Below are 22,689 nucleotides of genomic sequence, written 5' to 3'. Positions count from 1 at the left end.
GTCATTCAGTGCACCCAAATGAGCCTTACTCTGAATTGTCCTCTCTCTCATCCGTGACTGGAAAAGGAGTTAGAAGAGACTACCCGGGTAATTTAGCCAGCTAAGATGGGTGGTCTGAATAATTCCTTCCCCACCAACCTCTAAAAGCCTGCCTAGGTACCCCACAGAGATTGGCATGCTGACAGAGGGATCGATTCCCAGGCACGTCAGCAGCTCGGTTATCTTTGCTCTCGCCTGCTCTGGAGAAATGGGATGCTCGAGGAACTTACCTGGTCCTGTTGGACCCTGTTGCTCCCAGCCAGGACAGAGAGCTGAGCTGACCCTCGTGCTGTCAGCGTGGTGCTGTAGGACTGCTTGTGGCAATGGTCAGATTTGGGGTTTTTTCCCTACCTGATAGACTGCATCTGCTGTCCTCAAGCCTGGCCAGAGACCACTGGCGTGGCAGCAGCTGCAGGTCAGCCTGGCCCTCAGAGCTGTCTCACAGCAGAACTGAAAGTGGCTCCAATGCTGCACAGAGAAGACAGGGCTGCTCCTACCTCCTTCCCAAGAAATTAGTTTGGTCCGTTCCTGCGGGCCCCCCTCCTCCTCACTCACTCACACAGAGCCAGGAAGAGAGGCTTGCTCTCAGGGAGGGCAGCAAGGCTCAGCAGCACGGGCACCTCCCAGTGAGGGAATGACTGCAACACCCACAGCGCCGCTGAGGCCCGAACCGAGGGCAATAACCTCCGGCAGGCACGGCCTTCCACAGCAACAGGGAAAAGCAGAGGATTAACGGGACTCACCTGCTTTGCTGTGGTGAGAGGAGGAGCCCTGAAACGCACTCAGCTTTACTACAGTCACCACATTTTCCTTCACCTCATACCCACCTGGGCGTCCCGGCAGCCTCCTGCCCGCCCTGCTTCCCTCCGGCAGCGGGGGAAGGCCGGCTGGGCTCCCAGGCCCGGCTCACTCCAGGCTGGCACCGCTCGGGAAGGACTTCCAGCCCTCCCTCCCACACTCTTCCTCCAGTGCTGAGGGAGCTGCTTTCCAGGCACAGCTGGAGGATACATGGAAAAGCCAAAAGGACATTGACTTGCCTCAAAATTCCTGGTCTAAATATTGCATCACCAGAATGATGTATTTTGGAGAGAAACAACTTCAGGATGAGCAAAAGCTTTTGTGTGGAGAACAAATGTTCCCAGACACTTTCCAAAAGGGCCAGATCCATGCAAGTAACTAAGATGTTAATGCAAGAATAATTTTCATTTGTAGGATTAAATAGGTACTTTCTTTTTGTGTCTAAAAGTGAGCCACATCTTTGCAGTACTTCTAAATCACTGCTTGTCCATGCTTGACCAGAAAAGGATCTGACCTTGGCAGCTGTTTAACTTGCTGCTCAAAGACCAGCAAAGTCTGGCTCTCAACTGTTTGAACAGTGGAAGAGTCCTTTTACAGCCAGCCTTATTAAAGCACAGGATTTTATTAGCTGTTTTGTGGTAATAAGTTGAAGTACAATGTTGTGGAATGCTCCTTCAGGAGATTTGGGATCTTGTGTACTTTGGGGTTTTCTTTCCTCGTTCTGACTAGGGTGCTTAGCAACCCACTAATGCTACAGCTTCATTGTAAGGTTCTCTTCCTTAAAGCCACCTTTGACAACTGATTTTTCACCCAGGTTGGAGAAATTTACAATTTGAAGAACTATAAGAAAAATATGTTATTGCCCTATTGTTCTGGTTGGTTTTTTTTTTTTTTTGTTGGGTTTTTTTAAAACCTTTGCAGATTTTCAAGTACTTGGAAAAACTCAAGATATAGAATAGAAAAATCACACACACATAGAGCAATGTTGGACACTCAAAACATCAAAGCTAATGTGGTTTTCCTCTTTGACAAATTTATTTAAAGTTCTGTGGTAATTGTATCACAGCATTTTTAACAGATTGTAAACAACCCTTTTTCCTGAAAACCACTTTTGGGGCACATGAAATTTCAATTAGCATTTGGGAATACCTGCCAGGAGGTTTTCACAAACATCTTAACAAATATGTCTGTATTATTTTACAAAAGAACAAAGTATTTTGACAAATTTCAGCAATTTCCCATCATCTTTTGTTTCATAACTCTAATGGGAAACAAAGAGAAGCAAAGCTTCCAAATCATTGATGAGCTTTAATGAGAACTGTGTTGCTTTGGACTATTAATGCCAAAGTAAAGACTGAAACACAAGATTTTGGGTTTGGGACTGACTGTGGAAGACTTTTTGGGAGTGAAAGTACATGTCCTCAAAACCCACTGGGTAACACCTTTATGGTCACCACTAGAAATCCTACTGACATTTTACTCAGAAGGGAGTAAAATGAGACATTTCACTTAGAAATCCTTCCTGACACTGCCCAGTTTACCGTTTAAGCAAGACTCAGCTGCCCAAGCCTCCAGTTTTGGAGGTTCAACTTTGAAAATAAATTCAGGAGCAGTATTTCACAGTACATAAAAAATTCCAGATAGTTCCTTTTTTTAACCTCACGTTTCTCCAGACTCCCATCCAAGAGAAATTCTACCATGTTACTCTGAAAACACCAGCAAGCACAAAAGGAAGCAGAGGCACTGGTGATTTGAAGGACCTTGGTCCCAAGATATTCCCAGATCTCCAGCCAGTGCAGAAGCTTGGACCTATGTTACATTGCAAAGATAAGCCAAAAAGTCTGCAGCAGTCTTTTCAAAACTATCCCCTTGGAACAAGAGCTACTCTTGCACTAGTGCAAGTTGCTCACTTATCTACATTTACCTGCACTACAGGCAACCCAGCTATGACAGCCACTCTCAAGCTGGAGGATTCAGGCCTATGCTTGGTCTTCACTTTTTTCTTTTTAATCAAAGCAGCATCCATGTCTATAGAACCTGCACCTGTTTTCCAAGATAAACTAAACAGAACTATTTATTGCAAATGTTGCTGCCCTGTGGCAAATGACAGGAGGCAGAGCACAAGAGCCTCATGCTATACTGCTTATAACAAGGTCCCTGGTGCCATTATTGTTTCATTAATCTCTTTAGCCAGCTAATCGTAGGAGCATATTCTACAGCTTGTAAAGCAGCAATTAAGATTTTGCTCTTTTTCATGCTCTGTACTTAGTGCTCAACAGCAAGAAAACCATGACTGAAACAACTCCCTCCCCAGCTGACACAAGACAGTTCCTTATTAACAGGGCCAGGGAAGTTTTGTTCCTCAGGGAGGGATCACAAATTCTTTGCACCTGTAGGGCACACAATACTTATCTGTGCTGGGCTCAGAGCAGTCAGTGCATGATGCTAAACCCAGAATTACATTTTTGAGACCCGGCTTAGATGCAGCCAAACACATTGCTTAATCTTGGATAATCAGTCCCTTCCACTTTTGGAGTCATAAAGAAGAGGTATGACATAACATACTACATATGTACCAAGAAAAACATTGCTGTTGCTGGGCAGAGTCCTTTGGAAACACAAACTGAACCACTGAGAGGACAGCAGTGCTTTATTTTTTCCTTTTCAGTTCTTTTGGAAGACTAAGATTATCTGCAGAAGCTCCTCACATAAGCAACCATAGCACAATTTCACACCAAATTCCCCTTTACAGGGTCTTTGAACACCAACTTCCTTAGTTTAGAGAACCAGTGTCAAGTCATAAGAAACAAAAACTGGAGAACCAACACCAACCTCTGAAACATTCCCAGTGAATGGCATGTTTAAGCTGCACAAAATAAGGAATTCAAAACTAGGGCATGGATTACTCTTCATGTAATTCATGCTGGGAGAAACACAGAAAAAACCAAGCAGGCAAAGAGGCAACAACAGCAGTGCAGCACGCCTGAAACTTTAATCTTTGTTTTTAAAGAGTACAGAATTGAAAGTGACGTTTTCTTCTCCTTTCCACCCTCCCATTCTCTATTCCACTGCTTCCCAAGTTCTCTCTAAGAGGAAATATTTCTTTGTTGATTAGTTTGACTTCCCTTCAAGAGAGGCATAGAAGTTAATCTCCCAAAGTAGGCCCCAATGCAGTGAAACACTGGCACATGCACTCCAGTCCCCTCCCATCCATGGCATCATTTAAGTGCAATTCTTGAACACCATTTTCAATAGGGATGTTTTTACTTAACCAAAGAGGGGAGGAGGAGGTATATTCGTGTGGTATTAACCAGGGAGGGAAGGAAGACATACAAAATCCATCGTCTTGTTTCCCAATTTAAAGGCAGTTTTAGAAGCAGTCTGTCACTGACACATTGTTAAAATCTTAAGCAGCAGCTTAACTGGAAAAGTTTGTAGCAGTAAGAAACCCCAGGGCACTTCAAAAACGGGAGCTTTGAAATCGCTGCTCAATGCAACTAAAGCAGCCTCACAAGGTCAATCAGACTTTTAAGTCTAAACACCCTCTGCTCCTAATGCCATTAAGTAAACACACTTCATTAATACAATTATATAAAGAGGAAGACTGGCAAGACAATACAAAAGGTTACCAAGAATGGGAAAACCTACAGAGTTCAGAAAACAAGATTCTGGAAAATGAAAGTGGACTTTATTTTACACTGTAGGCTTTCACTTTTTATCCTTTTGAAATACATTTCATTTTAAATTAATAAAGATCATAAACTAATAAATTGATATGTTCTCTAAACAGACATAATAAAAATCCAGACATTACAGCACAGGACCCATCATTTAAATATGCCAATAATAGAACAGTTAAAGTGATGCTGGCTAATGTGAGGACAAAAGATGTGGCTCTAAGGAGAAGTGTGGATTAGAGGAGAATTGAGAGTGAAACAGGTGATGCCTTAGTCTGAATCTGAGCTCTCTTGCTTGCTGGTATGGTACTGGCTGACTGCTTCCTCCAAAGGAGCCATTGTCCCATCCGGCCGCACTCCCATTGGCTTTATGAGCTCATCTCTGTGAGGGATTGAAAGAAAGAATCCATATTAGCATGTGCACACATATCAATTCCCATGTGTATAATACAGTCACATACAGTATCTGCTTTGGTACACAATGAGCCTCTAAAAGGAAGTTATTCCTGCTAAAGCTGTCTGTTTTGAAGAAAAAGGCACAAAAAACCTTCCCAAAAAGGTGGGAGGGGAAGAGCAGGACAGATAAAGACTTCATTCATGTAGGCCAAGCCTACTTAGCCAATTAAAGACACCATGAAAAGTCAGCGCCTAATAGGCTCAAGACAAGGAGCAGGTTCACTGTTTTGGATACACAAACTAGCTTTTCTTCTGAGAGTTCTCTAACAGCATGTTCTTCCTAAAATTCCACCTGCCATTCTGGCTAACATATACCCAAGCAATTAAAGCAATGATTTGATACATATTCATCTTGTTGAAGGAAATAAATCAGTTAAGAGAACAGATTCTGCCTACACCACTACTCAGGGTGTGTTAAGGACTTGCTGATTCATTTAAAAATAACTGACTGATTCTAAAACTATTGCTTTTGTTTATGGCAGTTTAATTACAGGATTTACAGCCATTTTAATCTCTTCAAAGCTCCAAAGGCTGCTCAGCAGTTAATCCAATTATATCTACTCCAAAAGCTACAGCCTCATCTAAGAGATGATTAATTATTGATTAAGCCAATCAAAAAGTATTAGCAAAGATTTATTTTATCCTTACTTTTTATCACCTCGTTTATATGTGGATTATAGCAAAAGCTGTAAGGGCAAAGATAACATTTTGATTTTATGCTGAAAAAAAAGGGAAAATACCTCTAAATATTCAGGAATCGCCTTAAATAAAGGAGCAGAGGTCTGATGGTAATTTACCCCTTGTTTGAAAGGCAGCCCAGTAAAACTATGTTATTTTAAAAAATTGTTATTTAAAAAAATTGTTATGTTATTTATTTATTTATGTTTATGTTACTTAAAAAAATTTTAACATACATCTACCATCCTCCCAAGCCACGGACAATAAAACTGCATCACTTGGTGGGGAAGCAAAGCCATCTCACCAGCTCTCTGCCTGGTCTGAACTACTACCTTGGCTGAAAAAAGGGACAACAATTCCTTGAACACAGCTGGCAATCAATCCAACCTTGATGCACCCACAGGAACAGCAAGAAAGGCAACACCTGTGTTACATGGCATGCATAAGCCAGACACCATACAGTCAAGATGCAGTTAAATCACATCTCAAAAAGATGTGATTAAACAGCAAGATAAATTCAGCTGTTTGTGCAGATGTGACAATCAGATCCTACAGTGATAAACTCACAAATCCCACATGAGAAATAATTGCTGTGGCTTGGCTGACCAAGTCTGGTGGGAAGCCTGAGTCCATGGAAGGAGGTTTGCAAGACCAGATCAAAAGAGCACTGGGCAGGCTTTCCCTCAGGGTGTGTGGAAGAGCAGGATCCATCTTTAAACAGACTGGAGAGAGTTTGCCATTACTTCAGGATTGCCAGTGAGTTCCCTCCCTTCTGGCAATGCAATCCATAGTGTGCAGATTCTGCCCAAGTGACAGCAGTCAGAGAATCTCTTAAAGATGTATGGAAAAGACACCTCTGAGCTCTTGAAATCAGATTCAAATGGGCTCAAAACATGAAGACTGCAAATCTGGTGTCCAAAGAGGACCAGAATCCTGCCTGCTCTAGGGGTACCCCAAAGGCAAAACAGAGGAATGCTTTGGAGTTGTGTATAATAGCAAAGACTTTTTTTCCCCGAGAAAGAATCCTATAAATCTAAGGTCTTTTTGGTTTTCAAACTTAAAACATCATACAAAACAAGTAACATCTAAAATGCAAAAATGTAGCCATGAAGAACAGAATCAACATTGCTTGCCCTTTAATAAAGCTGAAAGGATCCTAGATTTTTGTTTTAAAAATCCCAAAGCGTATTTTTAAATTCCAACATTTAATACTGCAGTCAGAAGTCAAGAAATCACCTAATTTTCTAGTAATTTACCATTTATTTTTGGTAATAAATGAATTATAATGGCTAATAAAGGATAGCAATTTGTTCATGAAAAAGGGAGGAGAAAGACAAGAAAACAAGGTCCCATGGTCCCTTTATGCGGGGACCTCCCACTCCTCCCAACAATTCTTAGGACTCTAAATATTGTCAAGAAGTCCTATCTCATTATTTGTCAATTATAAAAGCAAAGCTCTTTCTCTGGGGCTTCCCTTTTCCAGCCTCACTTTCACATCCCACTTTAGCTTTAGGCTTTAACCATGGGAGCCAGGCTGAGCTCACACTGCATGGAGTAACAAGGATGCTCATCAAGTACCTTTCTGTTCCTGCCTGAGCTTCCTGCTTTGCAGGATGGGAGAGGGCTGGTAGGGGTTTGCTGTTCTCTGCATTAGGAGGCTGAATTCCACACATCCTTCCTCAGCCAAGTGCTACCCAGTAAAACTGAACTGGTGTGAAGACCGAAATATGCCAAGCCACCAAAGGAAAAAGGAAGAGAAACAAAGATCAGCCTATTTTGTTTCTAACCACAATCTGGGCCTCAACTGTGCTTTGACACCCTGGGCTACCTGAGGATGTGCTCACTGTCCACAGGGAGAGAAAGACAAGGTGGGAAAGGAAGTGCCAGGAACTGACAGGTAGAGCCTCAGAAAACAGGTCACTGTCCAGAAACTGGATGTTTATAGCACATCCATAGGGCAGAATATTGCTGTCCTCAGCCCAGGAGATGGCAGTGGGAATTATTCCATATCTATGAAGCTCCCTACAAGCACACAATGTGTGTATTTATACATGTTTGAACATCCTTAGGTGACCTTCCACATACTCAAATGCATCTTGTAACATTCATTTTTCTAATGCAAATAAAGCATTCTATTCAAGTGCACTTAGGAACACACCATAATTAAACAGTTGGTAAAAAGCATTCTCTTCTTCCACTTGCAGATCTCCCAGAGTCCCTTCAAAAATATCCATACATGTTCAGCCTTCCTGCTTGCCTTTTAGTTTGATAACGACTAAAAACTCATTGCCTTGTTTTGAAGGGTGACTCCTGCCCGCTGTCTGTGCTGCAGGGCTGCACTGCCACACAGCATTAATGATGGTGGCTGTAATCAAACAGCCATCATGTAAACACCAGCCTGCCCCTTTGATGAAACAGCGTCTTGGGGACCTATTCACCTCCTTATAATTGAGTGCCACATAATAGTTCCGATCCTTTCAGGGAACATTATTTGGCTCTATGATTAAAAAGGGGAAGAAAAAAACAAACCCGATGTAGCATTGCCTTCTTCATTGATCCTATGATTAATTTTGTGTTTTTAATGAGTACGGTACCTTATTTAGACAGGTTCTCTTACTTGTTTTGTTGACTTCTGTTCAACATACAACAAAACCCAAGCTGTGATAATTGGAGACCATTTTATCAGCAAAAGGATTCTTGCTATTAATACAAGGTTGGCTTGGGAAAAGCATCCTGACATTCTAAATTAGTCAATTAATATACAATTCTATCTACCATTTATAATAGAAAAAATGTTAGCATTTTTTCCAGACATTTTAATTAACACGGAGTATCTTCAATAATCTATTATATGGCAGAATATCACACAACACTGACTTAAGGTGGCTAACTAGATGTTCTGTAAAAAAAAATGGAAGGCTGAATTAAATCCTTGCAGATCTGTGGGGTTTTTCAAAGCTGAAAGATGTGCATCATGTGCAGAGGACACTGATTTACAGTCATCAAACAGTTCTCAAAGAACCAACAAGACACTACTGAAGACAAAACCTACAGAGTTACATCAGGGCCAAGTTCAGGCATCCAGATTTAGCCTAAGTAGTATATACATCTCCCAAGAAATGCAGTAATTGAGATTTCTCATGTTCATTTATACTTATAATTTGTATATATTTGATTATTTTAAAAAAGTAATCTCACTCAGCCAAATTTGATCAAAATACTAATTTCTATAAAAGCCTTTGCAGAATCTGACTGTATGTTAAAATACTGGCACAGGGGAAATGGGTTCATAACGATACTCAGCTTATCCTAGAAGTATTTTGAGAAATCAAAACTGGGTGATTAATTTTAATTTAGCCTTGTTGATGATCAATTACCTCATAAACAGGCCCAAACACCAATAACCTAAAAGAGTAGAAAAGCTTGGGAAGTATGACCTGAAATGACCAAAAGCATCAATCAGTTTTACATGATCTCAAAAAGTTTCTATTTTTCAGTGCCAATGCTGAAGATAAAAACAAACCTGAAAAGCATACTACAGAACTAGGAAAAAGACGTCCCTTTCTACTTATAGCTTCAATAAACCATTTAGGAAGGGTACAGTGCAAACATTCAGCAGCCGTTAATGAAGGATATAATTTCCCAGTGAAGTAGTACTGCTTGGAAAATTTGTTTTGTGCGTTCTCATATTCAGCCAGTCAAAGTCAAATCTGAAGCGTCCCAGTGACAAACTGGCCTAATTATTATAATCAGTCAGGGAAGGAAGTTGACAAGTTTGTCAGTCCTTCAACTTTTTTTCATACTTTTCTTCAATAAAAGTGTGGCAGTTCTTTAAAGCTTAGCTTCCACTGCTGGGACAACACCAGTAAACTAAGTAAACCTGTTTTGCTGTACATCACACAAGCTTACTCTAAGCTCCTGTTCAGGTTACATTAAATTATACAAACTTGCTTAAGAGGAGAAGTTGTTGTTCGTTCCTGTTCCAACTTCCTCCCCTTTATAAGCAAAGCACTGCACCAAACTGAACCCGTTCGTGGCACATTTCCCCTCCTACAATGACAAGAGACAAAAGCAGAAGTAGGAAACCTGCCACAAGCTCTCTGCCTCAAAGGAAGACTCAAACCCCAGAATCAACCAAAAACTCCAACCAAGCAACCTCTGCTTTGAATCTGTAGGGTGCAAACCAAGCGTAAGAAGTGCATTCCATGTAGATTTAAGTCAGCAAACTCCCAGCACTCCTCAAGCTGGAGGCAGCACATGTTTCCTGTTCCAAAACCATGGAGGGACTCCCACTACTATCAGCATGGTACTAACGCCTTCTTGTATGCAAGACTGGCAACTTCCCATGTCGTTTAACATCTGCAGGGCCCACAATTGCACTCAATTACATTCATGAAAAACATCCCACAACCTCCCCATTCCAAGTCTTACTTTCTTTTTCCCTCCTGCCAGCAATTCCTCCTCCCCTATTTTTAGTAAAACAAAAAGTGTGGGAAGAACAGTGAAATTATTTTATTCATGTCATCACAGCACCTAAAGGGATCACATCAACAACACTGTCCCACAGTAACCACGATATAAAACAAACAAACAAAAACCCTACCACAGAGTGCCAGCCCTGAAGAAGTGTAAGTACTATAAAAGAAATTGCAGGTGAATGTAGGGGGCACAGAAGGCTCAAGGTGACAGCAATGCTGCTGGCCAAGAGGATAAGTGGTAACACAGGGCAGCAGCTGCTCAGTCATTGTCAGCCTGTGGCAGGCACTGCAGCAGGTGCCTCCAACCCTCCAGACTGAAAGGGCTCTTGTGCCACAGTAACCATTGGGAGTTTTTGTCTAACTGCTGCAGGGACAGCAACTGCCTTCAGTCTCAGCTTGTCTGCAGCCTCAATCTTACTTTCAAAGAATGTTTTAGACCATTTAGTCATTTTATTGTGGTACCCTTGATGCTCAGCATCTTAATTCTCTAGCTTAACACAGCAATGATTCAATTAAGATTACATGTGCATTGCATTTACTTCTCTTTCCTAAGAAGGCTATGACATGGTACAGTTGCCTTCCCTGCAAATAATGCGAAAAAAAAATCCAATTACTTCATTGATAGTCTCAGATCTGTTGTTCTAAGTTCCTTCCCTGCCTTCAATCCTGCCTGTAATTCAGTTTTTGACAACTAATGTAAAATCCAGATTCTCCTGTATCTTTTGCTATATTCCTAATCCTTAAAAGAGATGTAAAAACTTGTTTTGCTGAATTTCTCTCAATAGATCGTGACTATCTATAGACTCTTACAAAACAAGCACATTTCTAGCTGATGAGTTTTTTCCACATTTGAAGAATGGATGCCCTTAAATATTTACCTCCTACAGCTCAGTGCAATGGCAAATTAGTATCACATAAATGTTTCTCAAGAATGTAACTTTACTTATGAATTAAAAAAAATACAGGCAATCATTCCAGTATGGCTTGAAGTATGGGGGAAAAGCCCCCAGCAAATTCTAGACATATTGAGCCAAAGAGAAAAAAGCTAGAGATAAGAGCACAGATCTATGTTCTTTTGTACACAGAAAGTTATGAACTGAAGATCAACCCTCTGTATCAGTACTGTAACACCATTATGTCACACTAAGTACCCATTTCTTTCATGGCATTACCTTTGTCACATAAAACAAATTACAAAGGCTGATTTGTAATCCAGTCCACACTGAACCTAATCCATCCACAGTAAGTCTTAACTGAAATTCCCCTTTTAATTGCTCCATTATACAATTTATTGTTTCTGACAACAATTATTTTCACACTGTATTTGCCCTTCATGTAAGCAGCAGGCATAAGTAGTTACAACGAGATACTGCTCACTAACGTGGGGAAAATACCCATGCTTGCCTTGGGCCTAGATTGTGTCCCATACTTTAAAAGCAGAAATTCTCTTCAATACCATCAGCCTATCTATTCAGGTCCCCTGACCACCAGGGTCTTCCCAATTCTGTCCAATCCTCTCCAAAAGAGGTTTCCTCTGAAGTCCTGCAGCATATCACTCTTTTCTTTGAAGTGCTAAACATTTTCTCTGCATTTAAAGTGGTCCTAATCCTACAAAGAAGTCGATTCTAGCATTATTTTGAAGCACTAGACCTTAGTAAAGAGCCACGATACAAGCTGCTTCTCAAAAGCATAATACAATACCTGGAAAGTTTATCAAACATATTGACAAGCTTCATAGCTTCATATTCTTTTTGTTCTTCTGTCATTTCATCCATTGGATTGGGCATTGGCTCTTCTAAGTGACCAGTGATAAGGTTAATGCTGGAGGTGAAAAAACAACAGAGTTTACATTTCTGCAGGAATAGGTACATTTTCTATCTTCTTAATAGCAGGAAACAGGAAGAACTCACAGAAACCATCAAGATTAAACTGTCTGAACTGCACACAAAAGGTTTTGTTATAAATAGACAAGGTTCATATTTATATCCTATTTTCTCATGGATCGTGACTGAATGTTTGTGTGGATTCACTGTATTAATGTCTTGTCAGTGCTCAAAAATTCATAGGCTGGTAGTCCTTGCTGCTGGAACACAGAGGAACAGTTTGAAAACAGGGGAATGATGATGGTAACAACAACAACGTCATTAGTACTAATGACATAAATAGGGAACTGGATGACAGATACATGTCTGAAATTAATTCTGTACAGGTGTGATTTTAAAAATATAGACAGGTTTCAGTTAATTTTGCATTAAATTAGTTAAGTGTTGCCCTTCCATGATGATGATTTTTTGCTCAAACCAGATGAAGTTATTTCACTTCAAGCATTTACAAAGCCAGCTTTATTTTCACTGTTAATACACATGAACAGTGATACGGAAATGGTAACAAAAGCAGAGAAGTAGTTCTAAAGAAAACTTTCAGGGCACATTATCCTTTCAAACATTTTAATCACAGATATTGAACAGCAAAACAGAAAATCAGGTGCATAAATCAACTGACAGTTATCTTGAATGCTTTGTGTAAGCATTAGCTTTTAAGTAATTGGAAGTTATAGTTTTACTTATATGCATATAAGTGAATGTCAGGCTTTTGAAAGAGGAATATAGAGGAAACAGAAAGAAAAAAAATCCTGAAGTGCAGAAATAAAAAGAAACCTCCTAGTTTAGAGTTGATTTCTTAGCACAGAAGCAACGTAACTCCTAAATCTCATACATTCAATCTTGTCCTTTGTTCATGTACCTTGACAGGAATCTTTCAATAAACCACAAGCACCCACCACACACCTAATCATGTCTGTGTAATTCAAGGAAAACAGAGTAAAACAGAAGAATAATGTTAACACTTCAGATGTTCACTATCAACAATTTCTGGATATCTTTAAAATGGCATGAAATCCTAGACGTAACAAGACAAACTAAAACCTCTAGCACCCAATCAGTTGCATCTAATAAAAATCAACTGAGCTTCTACATGGTTAGTGAATTTGTCAATCAAATATACTGCATTCCTGCTGCATGACTTCTATACAAGTTATGTTGCTTCTCCCATATTTACAGATGTGGCCTACTTGGTTTTTCAGGAAATTTTAGTACCGGACAATCTGAAATTCAGTCAAAACCAAAAGTAAACCTACTTGTTTTCTCCTTTTTAACAAAGTTCTGACTAAAACCTTTAGCCATATCTGACACCATTACTTTCTCCATTACAGAGATATATCCCACAAACTGCAGGTTAGCAGTTTGGCAAACTTCATCTGAGTTCCCCAAATATCTGGTACAAAACCCATCCTTGCAAAGTTTGCTACTAAACTTTTTTCCTATCACTTCCTTAAAATTCTCTTTTCACACTTGAAATTTAAGTAGTTATTCAGATGTTAAATCATTCTCGTAGTAACTTTTTTTTCCCCCTGCAACCATATCTGACTACATGATAGTCACTATTAGAGGCTGGTTTCTCAATAATTAGACCATGAAGTCAGCAGAAGACAGGAGTTAATATAAGCAAGTTAAGTTAATATCATTCCAAAACTGGCCTCTCTGAAAAAGGTAAAAAACCCCCAAAATCCCATCAAAAGAATCCAAAATGCAACAGGATATGTGATATTGAAAACAATACCATACTTTGGCTTTGCAGATTTGTATTCTTCTGTGTCTGTATCCTCATCATCTGAGTACCAATGATCTCCTCTTCCTCCTGCTAGCAGGCCCCTGGCTGCCAGCAATCCTGCTGCGTTACCATAGCCTGTGTATTTCAACAAGCTATCGACTGCAAAGAGGATACAGAAAATTATTCAGCTGTACTCAGCTACAAAACAAACCTCACAGAATGCTACAAGAACTGGGAGTTACAGCAAGAGGTAAATATACCAATTACAGCAAGACCTTATACAAAAGGGAGAAGAAAAAGTAATTTTTACCTCTCTCTTTACAAAGAACAAAAAGAAATTCTGCTGCAATTTGCTTTACTCCAAGGTCAACATGTGTCATAAGGCGGACGAGTTTGTTCCTCACTGTTGTGCCAACTTCAGGACGGTTTGAGACATCTCTTAATGGGGGCAGTACCTGGCAGCACACAAGAAAGGGAAGAACAGCATAAAATGCATGTAAATATCATGCAAAACAATATTTGCAAAAACAAATGTAGTCAACAGAACAAAAAAAATTACTCTGTCCTTCAAAAAAAAAAAAAAAGGCAATAAAATCAGACAACTATGCCCACATGCATTAATAGTGACTCTTGCTTCTTATTATATTTAAGTTTTCTGGTCTGTCATTTTGGGCAGAAAAATACTGTCTCAAATGCAGACTTTAAAAATACAATTACTAGGAGTTTATGAGCACAAATGGGTGTCCCAGGAGAGCTGGTCAACAGGCAACCATAACCTCATGATCTCTGTTTCTTCTGTTTTCCTCATGTATCTTGTAAAAGTATTAGAAATACCAGTTTAAGGAAGCTCACACTCTTAAAAAATGCTCTGTAGTTTATACAGAACAATGACGTGCTTAATGAAAAAGCATGAAAATAAGTACATTGCAAGTTATACTACTAAATTTCAAAAATGGGCTCTACACAGAGAGGAAACACATACTTCAACCACAAAACACTTTTAAAAGCTCAAGCTAAATTTCAGAAATATTTTGGAGAAATTATGATTTCACACTTCCTCAAATACACTATTTTCTCATTAGAGGTCATTAATATTGTTAACTTCAACCCTCAAGAAAGGCAGGTAGTGCATGAATGATGCAAACTATCTTGTGCTTCCTTGTGTGGATGCCTTCAGACTAATATCTATGTACATTTTTTCACATTCAAAGGATATATTATATGATCTGCAAACAAATCAAGGCCATGATATGAAATATTTAATGATCTGAAGACTCGAATAAGAATTACAGATCTTCAATATTTTATTAAGGAATAAAAAAAGTGTGTCACTATAATAAGAAACTGCAAGTTCTTTGTTTTCTAGGTGTCTAATGTAAAGTGTCATGTCCTGTGCAAAATTACAGCACAATTACTACTGAAATTGGACTCACTGGGAACTGATCCTTACATTAATTTTACAGTACTGACTGCTTTGGATAAAACAGATCATTCTTTTTCACACCAAGTATTCAAACAATTAGCAAAACCATTTTACTTTGTCCCTGCTTACTCCCCCCAATGGGGATAGTACCATGACTGCCATTTCCCAGTGTGTTGTAAGAACGAATTAATGTTTTTAGAGTACTCTAATACTAATATGGTGATGAGTGCCACAGGACAGTCCATGAGGAAATCAATCATCCTGTCTTCAGATCACAATTTAAATAGCACACAATAAATAAAGCCCAAGGCCAGAACTTAACAATGAGGGTAATTCAAAATATCAAACATCCAGTCATGCAGTTAGCAACATCCATCCATTCTCTGCACTATATGAGGCAGTGGTCCTGTGGCAGGAGTCAGCATGCAATTATATCCTGACATTGAGATGCTCAGATGTCGAAAAAACATGCCGACAACTTCATTTTCTAGCTTCTGTACACTTGGCTCCGCAACTTTTTTTTTATTTTAGAAGTTAACAGATCAGCAAAGTATCATAAAAACTAACTGCTGTGAAGAAAAACAAGTAACAAGAACAAGTTTCTTAAATTCCTCAAAAACACTTTTCTGGTATAGATGAAAGAGGCAGAAAATATATGCTCTTCTTCATTTTAAATTCCATTTATGAATTCAGGCACAGCTTTGATCTGGGAGCAGCATCTGGGATGCAACTCAAAAGCCACTGCAGCTTAGGAGGAGAGCAGAAACCAGAGGAGCAATTTCTTTCTTGTGCTCATCTTTTAGCTTCTTTCCATGTGACCTCAGGAAAAGCAGCAAAACAAACAGAAAACACCATACTCAACCACCAAGCTACACAGATCCTTCAGGTCTTTAACCATGGCACAGAAATCATCTTCCCTGTTAAAAGCCACAGTCCATAGTGTAATAAAGAGCCTTTATAAGAGACAAAGAGATGATGTGTGCCTCTGTCCAGGGGCACATTTAGTCTGACAGGACAGCTGATACACACTGGTACACAAGTCTTAATCCAAACTCCTTCCTGCTGAAGTAAAACTAAACCTCAAGCAGAACCCTCAATCAAAACACCTGTATTCTCACTTGCCTCCACACAGCTCTGCAAAGTCTAATTAACTGCACTGAAATGCTTCTTATTTACTGAAGGTAAGGGAACAGACCTTACTGAATTTTTTACCCATCTCATAGGATCCACGGTGACTCACATTGACACAGCTTTACAAAATCCCTGATGTTATTATTTAACAGCTCTACAAAATGTATCATGGAACTCAGGCCACAATATCTGTTGATGTACATGACTGAAAAATTATTTCTACAGCACTGTCCTGCACTGATGTACAAACCTCAAAGTTCATCACCAGCTTCAAGCTCAAATTTCGATGAATTTTACTCACCTGAGCTTTGATAAACTTCCTGATATTCCTGTGAGTTCGGCAGCATTCAGTTAATAAACTAAGAACTGGAGTCAGACCTTCTCTGTAGCTGCTTCCCTAAAATAAGGCCAAACACAAATAAAACATTTTAAGAGCAAACTTTCCTTTTCCAATTCTGTGAGCACTTCAATGAAGTTTTATATGAGAACCAAAATATGAACTTTACATAAAGAACCAAATGTTCACCCTCAGACACACAGCAAAGAGCTTCAGATATTCACAGGAATTTGGAGGTGTTTCAAAATTTAGTTGGACATCCATATTTGTGCTAAGTACTGGCTGAAAGGTTTATACAGAACTTGATATATGTGCACTTTTTGCCTTAGTGAAAGAGGTTCCTTTTGTGAAAAATCTCTGCAGTCCATACCTTGTCTATTCTCTTCTCCATGAAATCCAGTAAAATCTGAATAGCTCCCATATTCATACCATTGTATTTTATATCTGTTTCCTCTTGGGACGATGGATTAATAAGAACATCCAAGCAAGAAACAGGAACATTGCTTAAGAGGTTGATTGCATTGCTGAAACAGATTTTAAAAATTCATTATTCATTTGGAAGAAACAATTAAAAACAGAGTACAACTCACCATAAACTGCTTGTACAGCTGCAATCAAAAAGAGGCCCTACAATTCAAACAATGCTTTATTTTCTCCTCTCTGGGTTTTAAAGAAGGTGGCCTGCATTATCGCCTGGGTTCTGGCTCTTGGAACAAACAAGGAAAAAGAAAGACAAAAAGTTCCAAAAGCAGCAGTGCAGGATTACTTCCAGCCCCCAGTGTCTCATCCCATGGATAAGGCACAGCTTCCAGCAGCAAGCTACAGCAGCTGATCTTGCAGGACAGCAGGGGGAACTCTCACATTGATCTGCAGTAGTCAGAGTTTTTTTCCTCCTTGAAACTTCAAACATTTTACCATACATCCATATTACCAACATTAGTATGGCAAAACACAATATGGACAACATTTCCTCCTGCTGTAACAGGGGCAAAGCGGCCTTTTCTTAGGTCCCTGAAATATTTTCATTTTTATTTAGCTTGCAGTATTTATGAAATACAGAAGGCTTTTAACACATTAAAAAAAGACTCAGGTTTATGTGTCAAGCACTACCCTTCAGTAACTGGCAGTGTTCTCAACCTAGGACACAAAGAGGAGCATTTCCAGAGCCATTAAATTATTTCAATTAGGTCACAGGGTCCCTCCCTCCTCTTCAATGGAGTAAGGTGGGACTTACTTTGCAAGGATCTCTTGCAGGGTACACATGCCTTGAGTTTGCTATCTACCCTGCTCTCACTGTACAGACTTGGGCTTGTACTGTTCCTGAACACTGGGAGAAATTATGCAGATGCTGCAAAAATTAGAATTCCGTCATTACTTACTTGCTGATGTCCAACTAAACTTAAAAATGGATGTATTTAGAAATAGCACAAAACTATTCACGTTTACCCATGCAGACCTCAAGGCCATCAATGAACCAATGAGCACTCATGTTTCAAGGACTGGCAAAGTGCTCCAAGAATGGAGAAATCTTTACAAACAACTTTATTTAAGACTTTTAATAATATCTACTTAGAAGCTGTTTCTAAGTACTATTTCTAAGTTATTAATACAATTCTAACTGTTTCTAAGTTATTAATACAATTCTAACAAAGAATTAGCAAAAGAGAAAGCAAACCATGACCATCTGACTATAACAGGATTTCTAACAAAATTGCTAGTTCTGGTTTGATCAGACTGGGTGGCTGTTCCACACTGTGCCATCTCCTTTTTGCTCTTTTAGTAATTGAAATTCAGACCACTATTACTTTTGGGAACGCCCGTTCTCTTTGTTTTGTTTCTAAATCCTGCTCAAGATATGCCTTTTGTATCACAGAAGTTATTCCTCTCCAATAATTCAGGAATAGTCAGAAACAAAACAGAAGAAATTCAACAAATATTTGATGGCTTCAGGCCTTTCATCAAAAGTTCTCTTTTTACCAGTTTTTTATTAAACAACCAAGTTCCCAAACACCTACAAAATTAATTTTCTGGATCACTGTGCCTGAGCTATTCTTTTCAATAAATGAAGCCCAGCTTTTTGATCTTTGTCCCTCCACTGACAGTTTTATTTGTGGCAGAGGAGTGTATGACATTCTCCAGCTACCAGGAAGTCAGTGACTGTGCACAGATATGCACAATAGTGTTTGCATTCCTACTCCAGGGGGTAGAAATACTGCGTATATTACTCTCCCCTTTTTGGCTTCCTACAGATCATTAATCACTGGGACATGACATCCACCCACTCATGCTCCCAGCCCCCTCCTGATATGCAAATTCAGAAGCAAAGGCCTATTTAGAGCCAGTGAATGCCTTGATTAAAACCTTGTTAGTGGGCAAAAATGACACTCACTCTAACATGTGGTACTTTAAGTTGTTCATATTCAAACATTAAGCAATGCCGCAACAGAACCACAAAGACAATGCTGGGTACTAAAGTAGTTAAGATATTTTATGGCTAACTTCTGCTTTTTTATTAGAAATAGTCACACTGACAATCAGTACATCGTGACTCAGGGCATGTGTCCAACACTCACTGTTCACCTAAAATAAATCCTCAACTTACACATTCAAAGCACAGCCATTCAAACTATGTGCTATAACAGGCTGCCAAAACGTTTCACTGAAGCATCTTAGGTTCTGCAGATTTACAAACTTGGGGAAGTGTAAGTAATCAGCAATCTTAAGAAATATTTTTTTATCTCCCCGATGCTTCATACAGTTTATACTGCATTCACACCTGTTTGTATTTCATTTTATTTTTAACACAGTTTTCATAATTGCCTTAATGATAGGCTCCATGAGGAAAGCAGAGCTGCAAGTTGTGCTCTGCTCTGTGACTCACACCTCATCTCTAGCAATAAAGATTGCACGGTCAGAGTCCAGCATGCTGAATGGCCCAAATGATGGCACAGACCTCTCTCTTTTAGCTACATACTGCTAATAACAGCTTCCTCATTTCTTAGTGTGGCTCCTAGCAGGAATTGAGTTTTGCTTGTCCGAATAGATCAGCGGACTGCAGCTGGGCCCTTTGATGCAGGCCCCAATCCATTTGAGGATTTGCAGGGGTGTTACTTCTGAGTATAGCTTTTCTATTCCAGAGCTCTGATGAACAGTCTTGGTGGAAGGGTGTATTCAATTATTCTTTCATTGCATCCTTGCAGCATTCAAAGACACATCTCACGTTCAGCAAAAAGGCTGAAATATTTGAATTGCAACAGTCAAATCCTGCACAGTGCTCTTGCAGCACACAAATCAAGATTGAATACCACAAGCAATGATGCTATACTTGCATTCTTTACTCTTCAGCTAACTTAACCAGCTACAGTTTGCTAACTGAGGGACAAAGCTGTTATCTCAGCATAGCAGAAAGACTAATGCAGTGCTACACTGAATCTCTGCTGGAGAAGGGGGAACAGCTGCCTTGATACAAGGCAGTGATGTGTGTCCTTATTTATTTTGTGCTTCCCCCCTTCAGAATTATGGAGAAGCTTTGCTTTGACTTGGTGTCTCCATAAGGCCCATGTGGGCAGCACTGCTACAAAAAATCTCCCTTGACACTGAAAAAACAAGGCCAGAAATCACACCAACATCATCTTCACAGCTGCCTGCTTATTTATGTAAAGCTCTTTCTGGATCTCAGCTGCAAGTGTGTGCAAAATCTAAAACCAAAAGGACCTGCATAACTTGCATCCTTTTGCAATAGCACATGACAATTAAATTTTACAGGGCAATATATTTAACTGATGCTGTATAATAGTTCTTGTAACTCGCTCACAATTGTTGATTTTATCCAAAACTTTTAAATTCTCCCAGCAGCAGGGATTTTATTCCTGCCAGTCCCTCCCTTAAAGGAGGCTGAGAGCACAAAGCACCCACCATAAGCAGCAGCAAAGAGAAAACACTAACTGCCCTTCAGGACACAGCACCAACTTCAGTCATAGCAACTATTGCAGCAGTATTCTAAATTATTCCAAACTAGTCTGCACCAACTGAGAAGGGCTCTCTAGCAGGATTTTAGTGTTGACCTCCTAAGACTGTTGATCTCTAAGAGCTTTCCAAGACTTTAATCAAGGTCATTTAACACTTTCAAGATTGCTGGGTATGAAAAGCTGCATCCTTCTTCCTAGAGACTGGCTCAGCAGACCTTCTGAAGATCCTACAGTCAGATATGCAGACATTTCTGAAGAAGAAAATGGCAACATTTCAGTGCTGAGGGAAGCTACTGTACTGTCAGGCCCAGTGAACAGCTGACCTACTTGGTAAAAATAAGGGTGTCATAGAGAAAGAACAGTAACACTAAACAAGACCCACCACCTCACCACAAATAATCTGAATTTTGATTGAATTATTGGCTGCCAATACACAACAGTTGGGTGCAGGACCGAGGAAGAAAAAAAACCAACAAACCACACACCAAAAACTGTGATTCACTTATCTTTGAAAAAAAAAATATTATTACCAAGGAAAATCATTGGTACTTCCAACAAAGCAGCATAGAACTATTGGGATAAAATATCAACTTGTTACTTTCACCCCAATCCATCAGAATTGCAAAACTTACATACAGAAATCTCAAAACGTAGTGTTTCCATTAGTTTCTGTGCAAAACAACAGAAGTTGCATTCCACTTCAATTTTAACTACACTTACAACTTTCATATGTATTTTCATCCTCAGATACACACACGTGAACATAAAACCAAAATTTAAAAAAGGTGAGCTTTGTTATCAGTGACAGAAGATAACAATCCTGCCAGACACCTTCTCTCTGGAAAACTGGATATGCTTAAACAATGTTTGAGGAAAACAGCCTTCATCAAAAAAAGATTAACAGTACTACCTCAAAATAAATGAAGTTTTCATTGTTTCTCAGATTTCAACTTTAGATTTTAGGCAAAGTAATTTCTATTTAGAAAAACCAACTAAATAAAAACCTTTTAACATAGATTAGTTCTGCAATTCTACCAACCTGTGCAACTCTTCAGTTTTTTCTTCAGTAGGGCCCGTGGTTAATAAGCAGTGTCGAAGGATGGCAGCCATGTAACGAAATTGATGAGATTCATTCTATATAAATATAAATTATGAAGATATTTTTTCATTTTGAAGATTGCAAGTAAGGCTTTCAGGTCACTAGAATAATAAAAGTTAAAGATGGAAAATACCTATTAGATCACAACATCCATCCCTATCAATAAAAGGACTCTACCTTTGTTTCACTGAATGCTTAATGCTACATAACTCTCATAAGCTGACTTTTTCAAAAGTCAGGCCTTGTAAAACTCACTGAGGTTTTTCCAGTTAAACCAGCCTTCATTAGTAGAAAACCCAGTTCCAAGTGTTTGCTCAATTCCATACCACTATTCCTAACACACCACTCTACTTCCTGTACGTACACCAGGCCACCTCTTCATCCATTTAGATTATGCATTTTCTTCACTTAATTTGTCTTCTCCTCATTTAGGTCTTTTGCCAGGTTTCATTCCCTCCACCTAGTCTGTCTCTTTTTTCTAATTCCCTTGATTCCTTTCCTCCATTCCATTAATAACTTCTCAGCAACCTTACTTGCCCTACCTTTTCCTCTCTCCAAGCAATCCCCCCTTCCAATCTCCCACCAGACAGCAGCCATGCAATAGTGCACCAGTAACTGCAACCATTTAACTCTGTGTCATTGTCCTCACCCTTTTTCAACAGCTCTTCTGGGCATCTGTGTATGTTCTGCAGTGTTTGACCTGGCACAAAGCACCCAATGCATCTTTTGAAGGATCAGCATCAAAATCTGCCATCTGCAGATCTTGTCTGGCCTTGCAACTTTGAAACTATCTCCAGTCATTAAATACTGGTGTTTCAAATGGTTCTCTCCACATTAGGATAGATCTTGTTTAGCTTTCACCCACATGCCCAACCTCTCTGCTCTCCTTTTATTTTCCATGTGTTCTGCTGTTTGGAATTTCTTCAAATTCTGCCTCTTCAGCCCACTTCATTAGCATGCCTTTCACTCCTCTCCCAGATCATTAAAACTACCACT

General features: G+C 39.5%; 1 protein-coding gene across 1 annotated transcript in view; it reads right to left on the bottom strand.

The window, feature by feature from the left end:
* Positions 1–3,810: 3,810 nt before the first annotated feature.
* The window catches only part of RIC8B (RIC8 guanine nucleotide exchange factor B), a 32,057-nt gene continuing 13,178 nt past the window's right edge, over positions 3,811–22,689 (bottom strand). Inside the window, exons 4-10 of the mRNA XM_005491174.4 lie at positions 21,634–21,728; positions 16,997–17,150; positions 16,591–16,686; positions 14,046–14,190; positions 13,750–13,894; positions 11,828–11,947; positions 3,811–4,896 (exon numbers count right to left, since the gene is read on the bottom strand). Of these exons, the coding sequence (XP_005491231.1) occupies positions 4,785–4,896; positions 11,828–11,947; positions 13,750–13,894; positions 14,046–14,190; positions 16,591–16,686; positions 16,997–17,150; positions 21,634–21,728 (867 nt within the window). The 3' untranslated portion in view covers positions 3,811–4,784. The remainder of the gene's footprint in view (positions 4,897–11,827; positions 11,948–13,749; positions 13,895–14,045; positions 14,191–16,590; positions 16,687–16,996; positions 17,151–21,633; positions 21,729–22,689) is intronic.

Source organism: Zonotrichia albicollis, chromosome 4, assembly GCF_047830755.1.
Source record: "Zonotrichia albicollis isolate bZonAlb1 chromosome 4, bZonAlb1.hap1, whole genome shotgun sequence".
In the NCBI taxonomy this organism is placed as follows: Eukaryota; Metazoa; Chordata; class Aves; order Passeriformes; family Passerellidae; genus Zonotrichia; species Zonotrichia albicollis.
The sequence above is the reverse complement of the archived record's forward strand: the minus strand, read 5'-3'. Positions and strand labels throughout refer to the sequence as shown.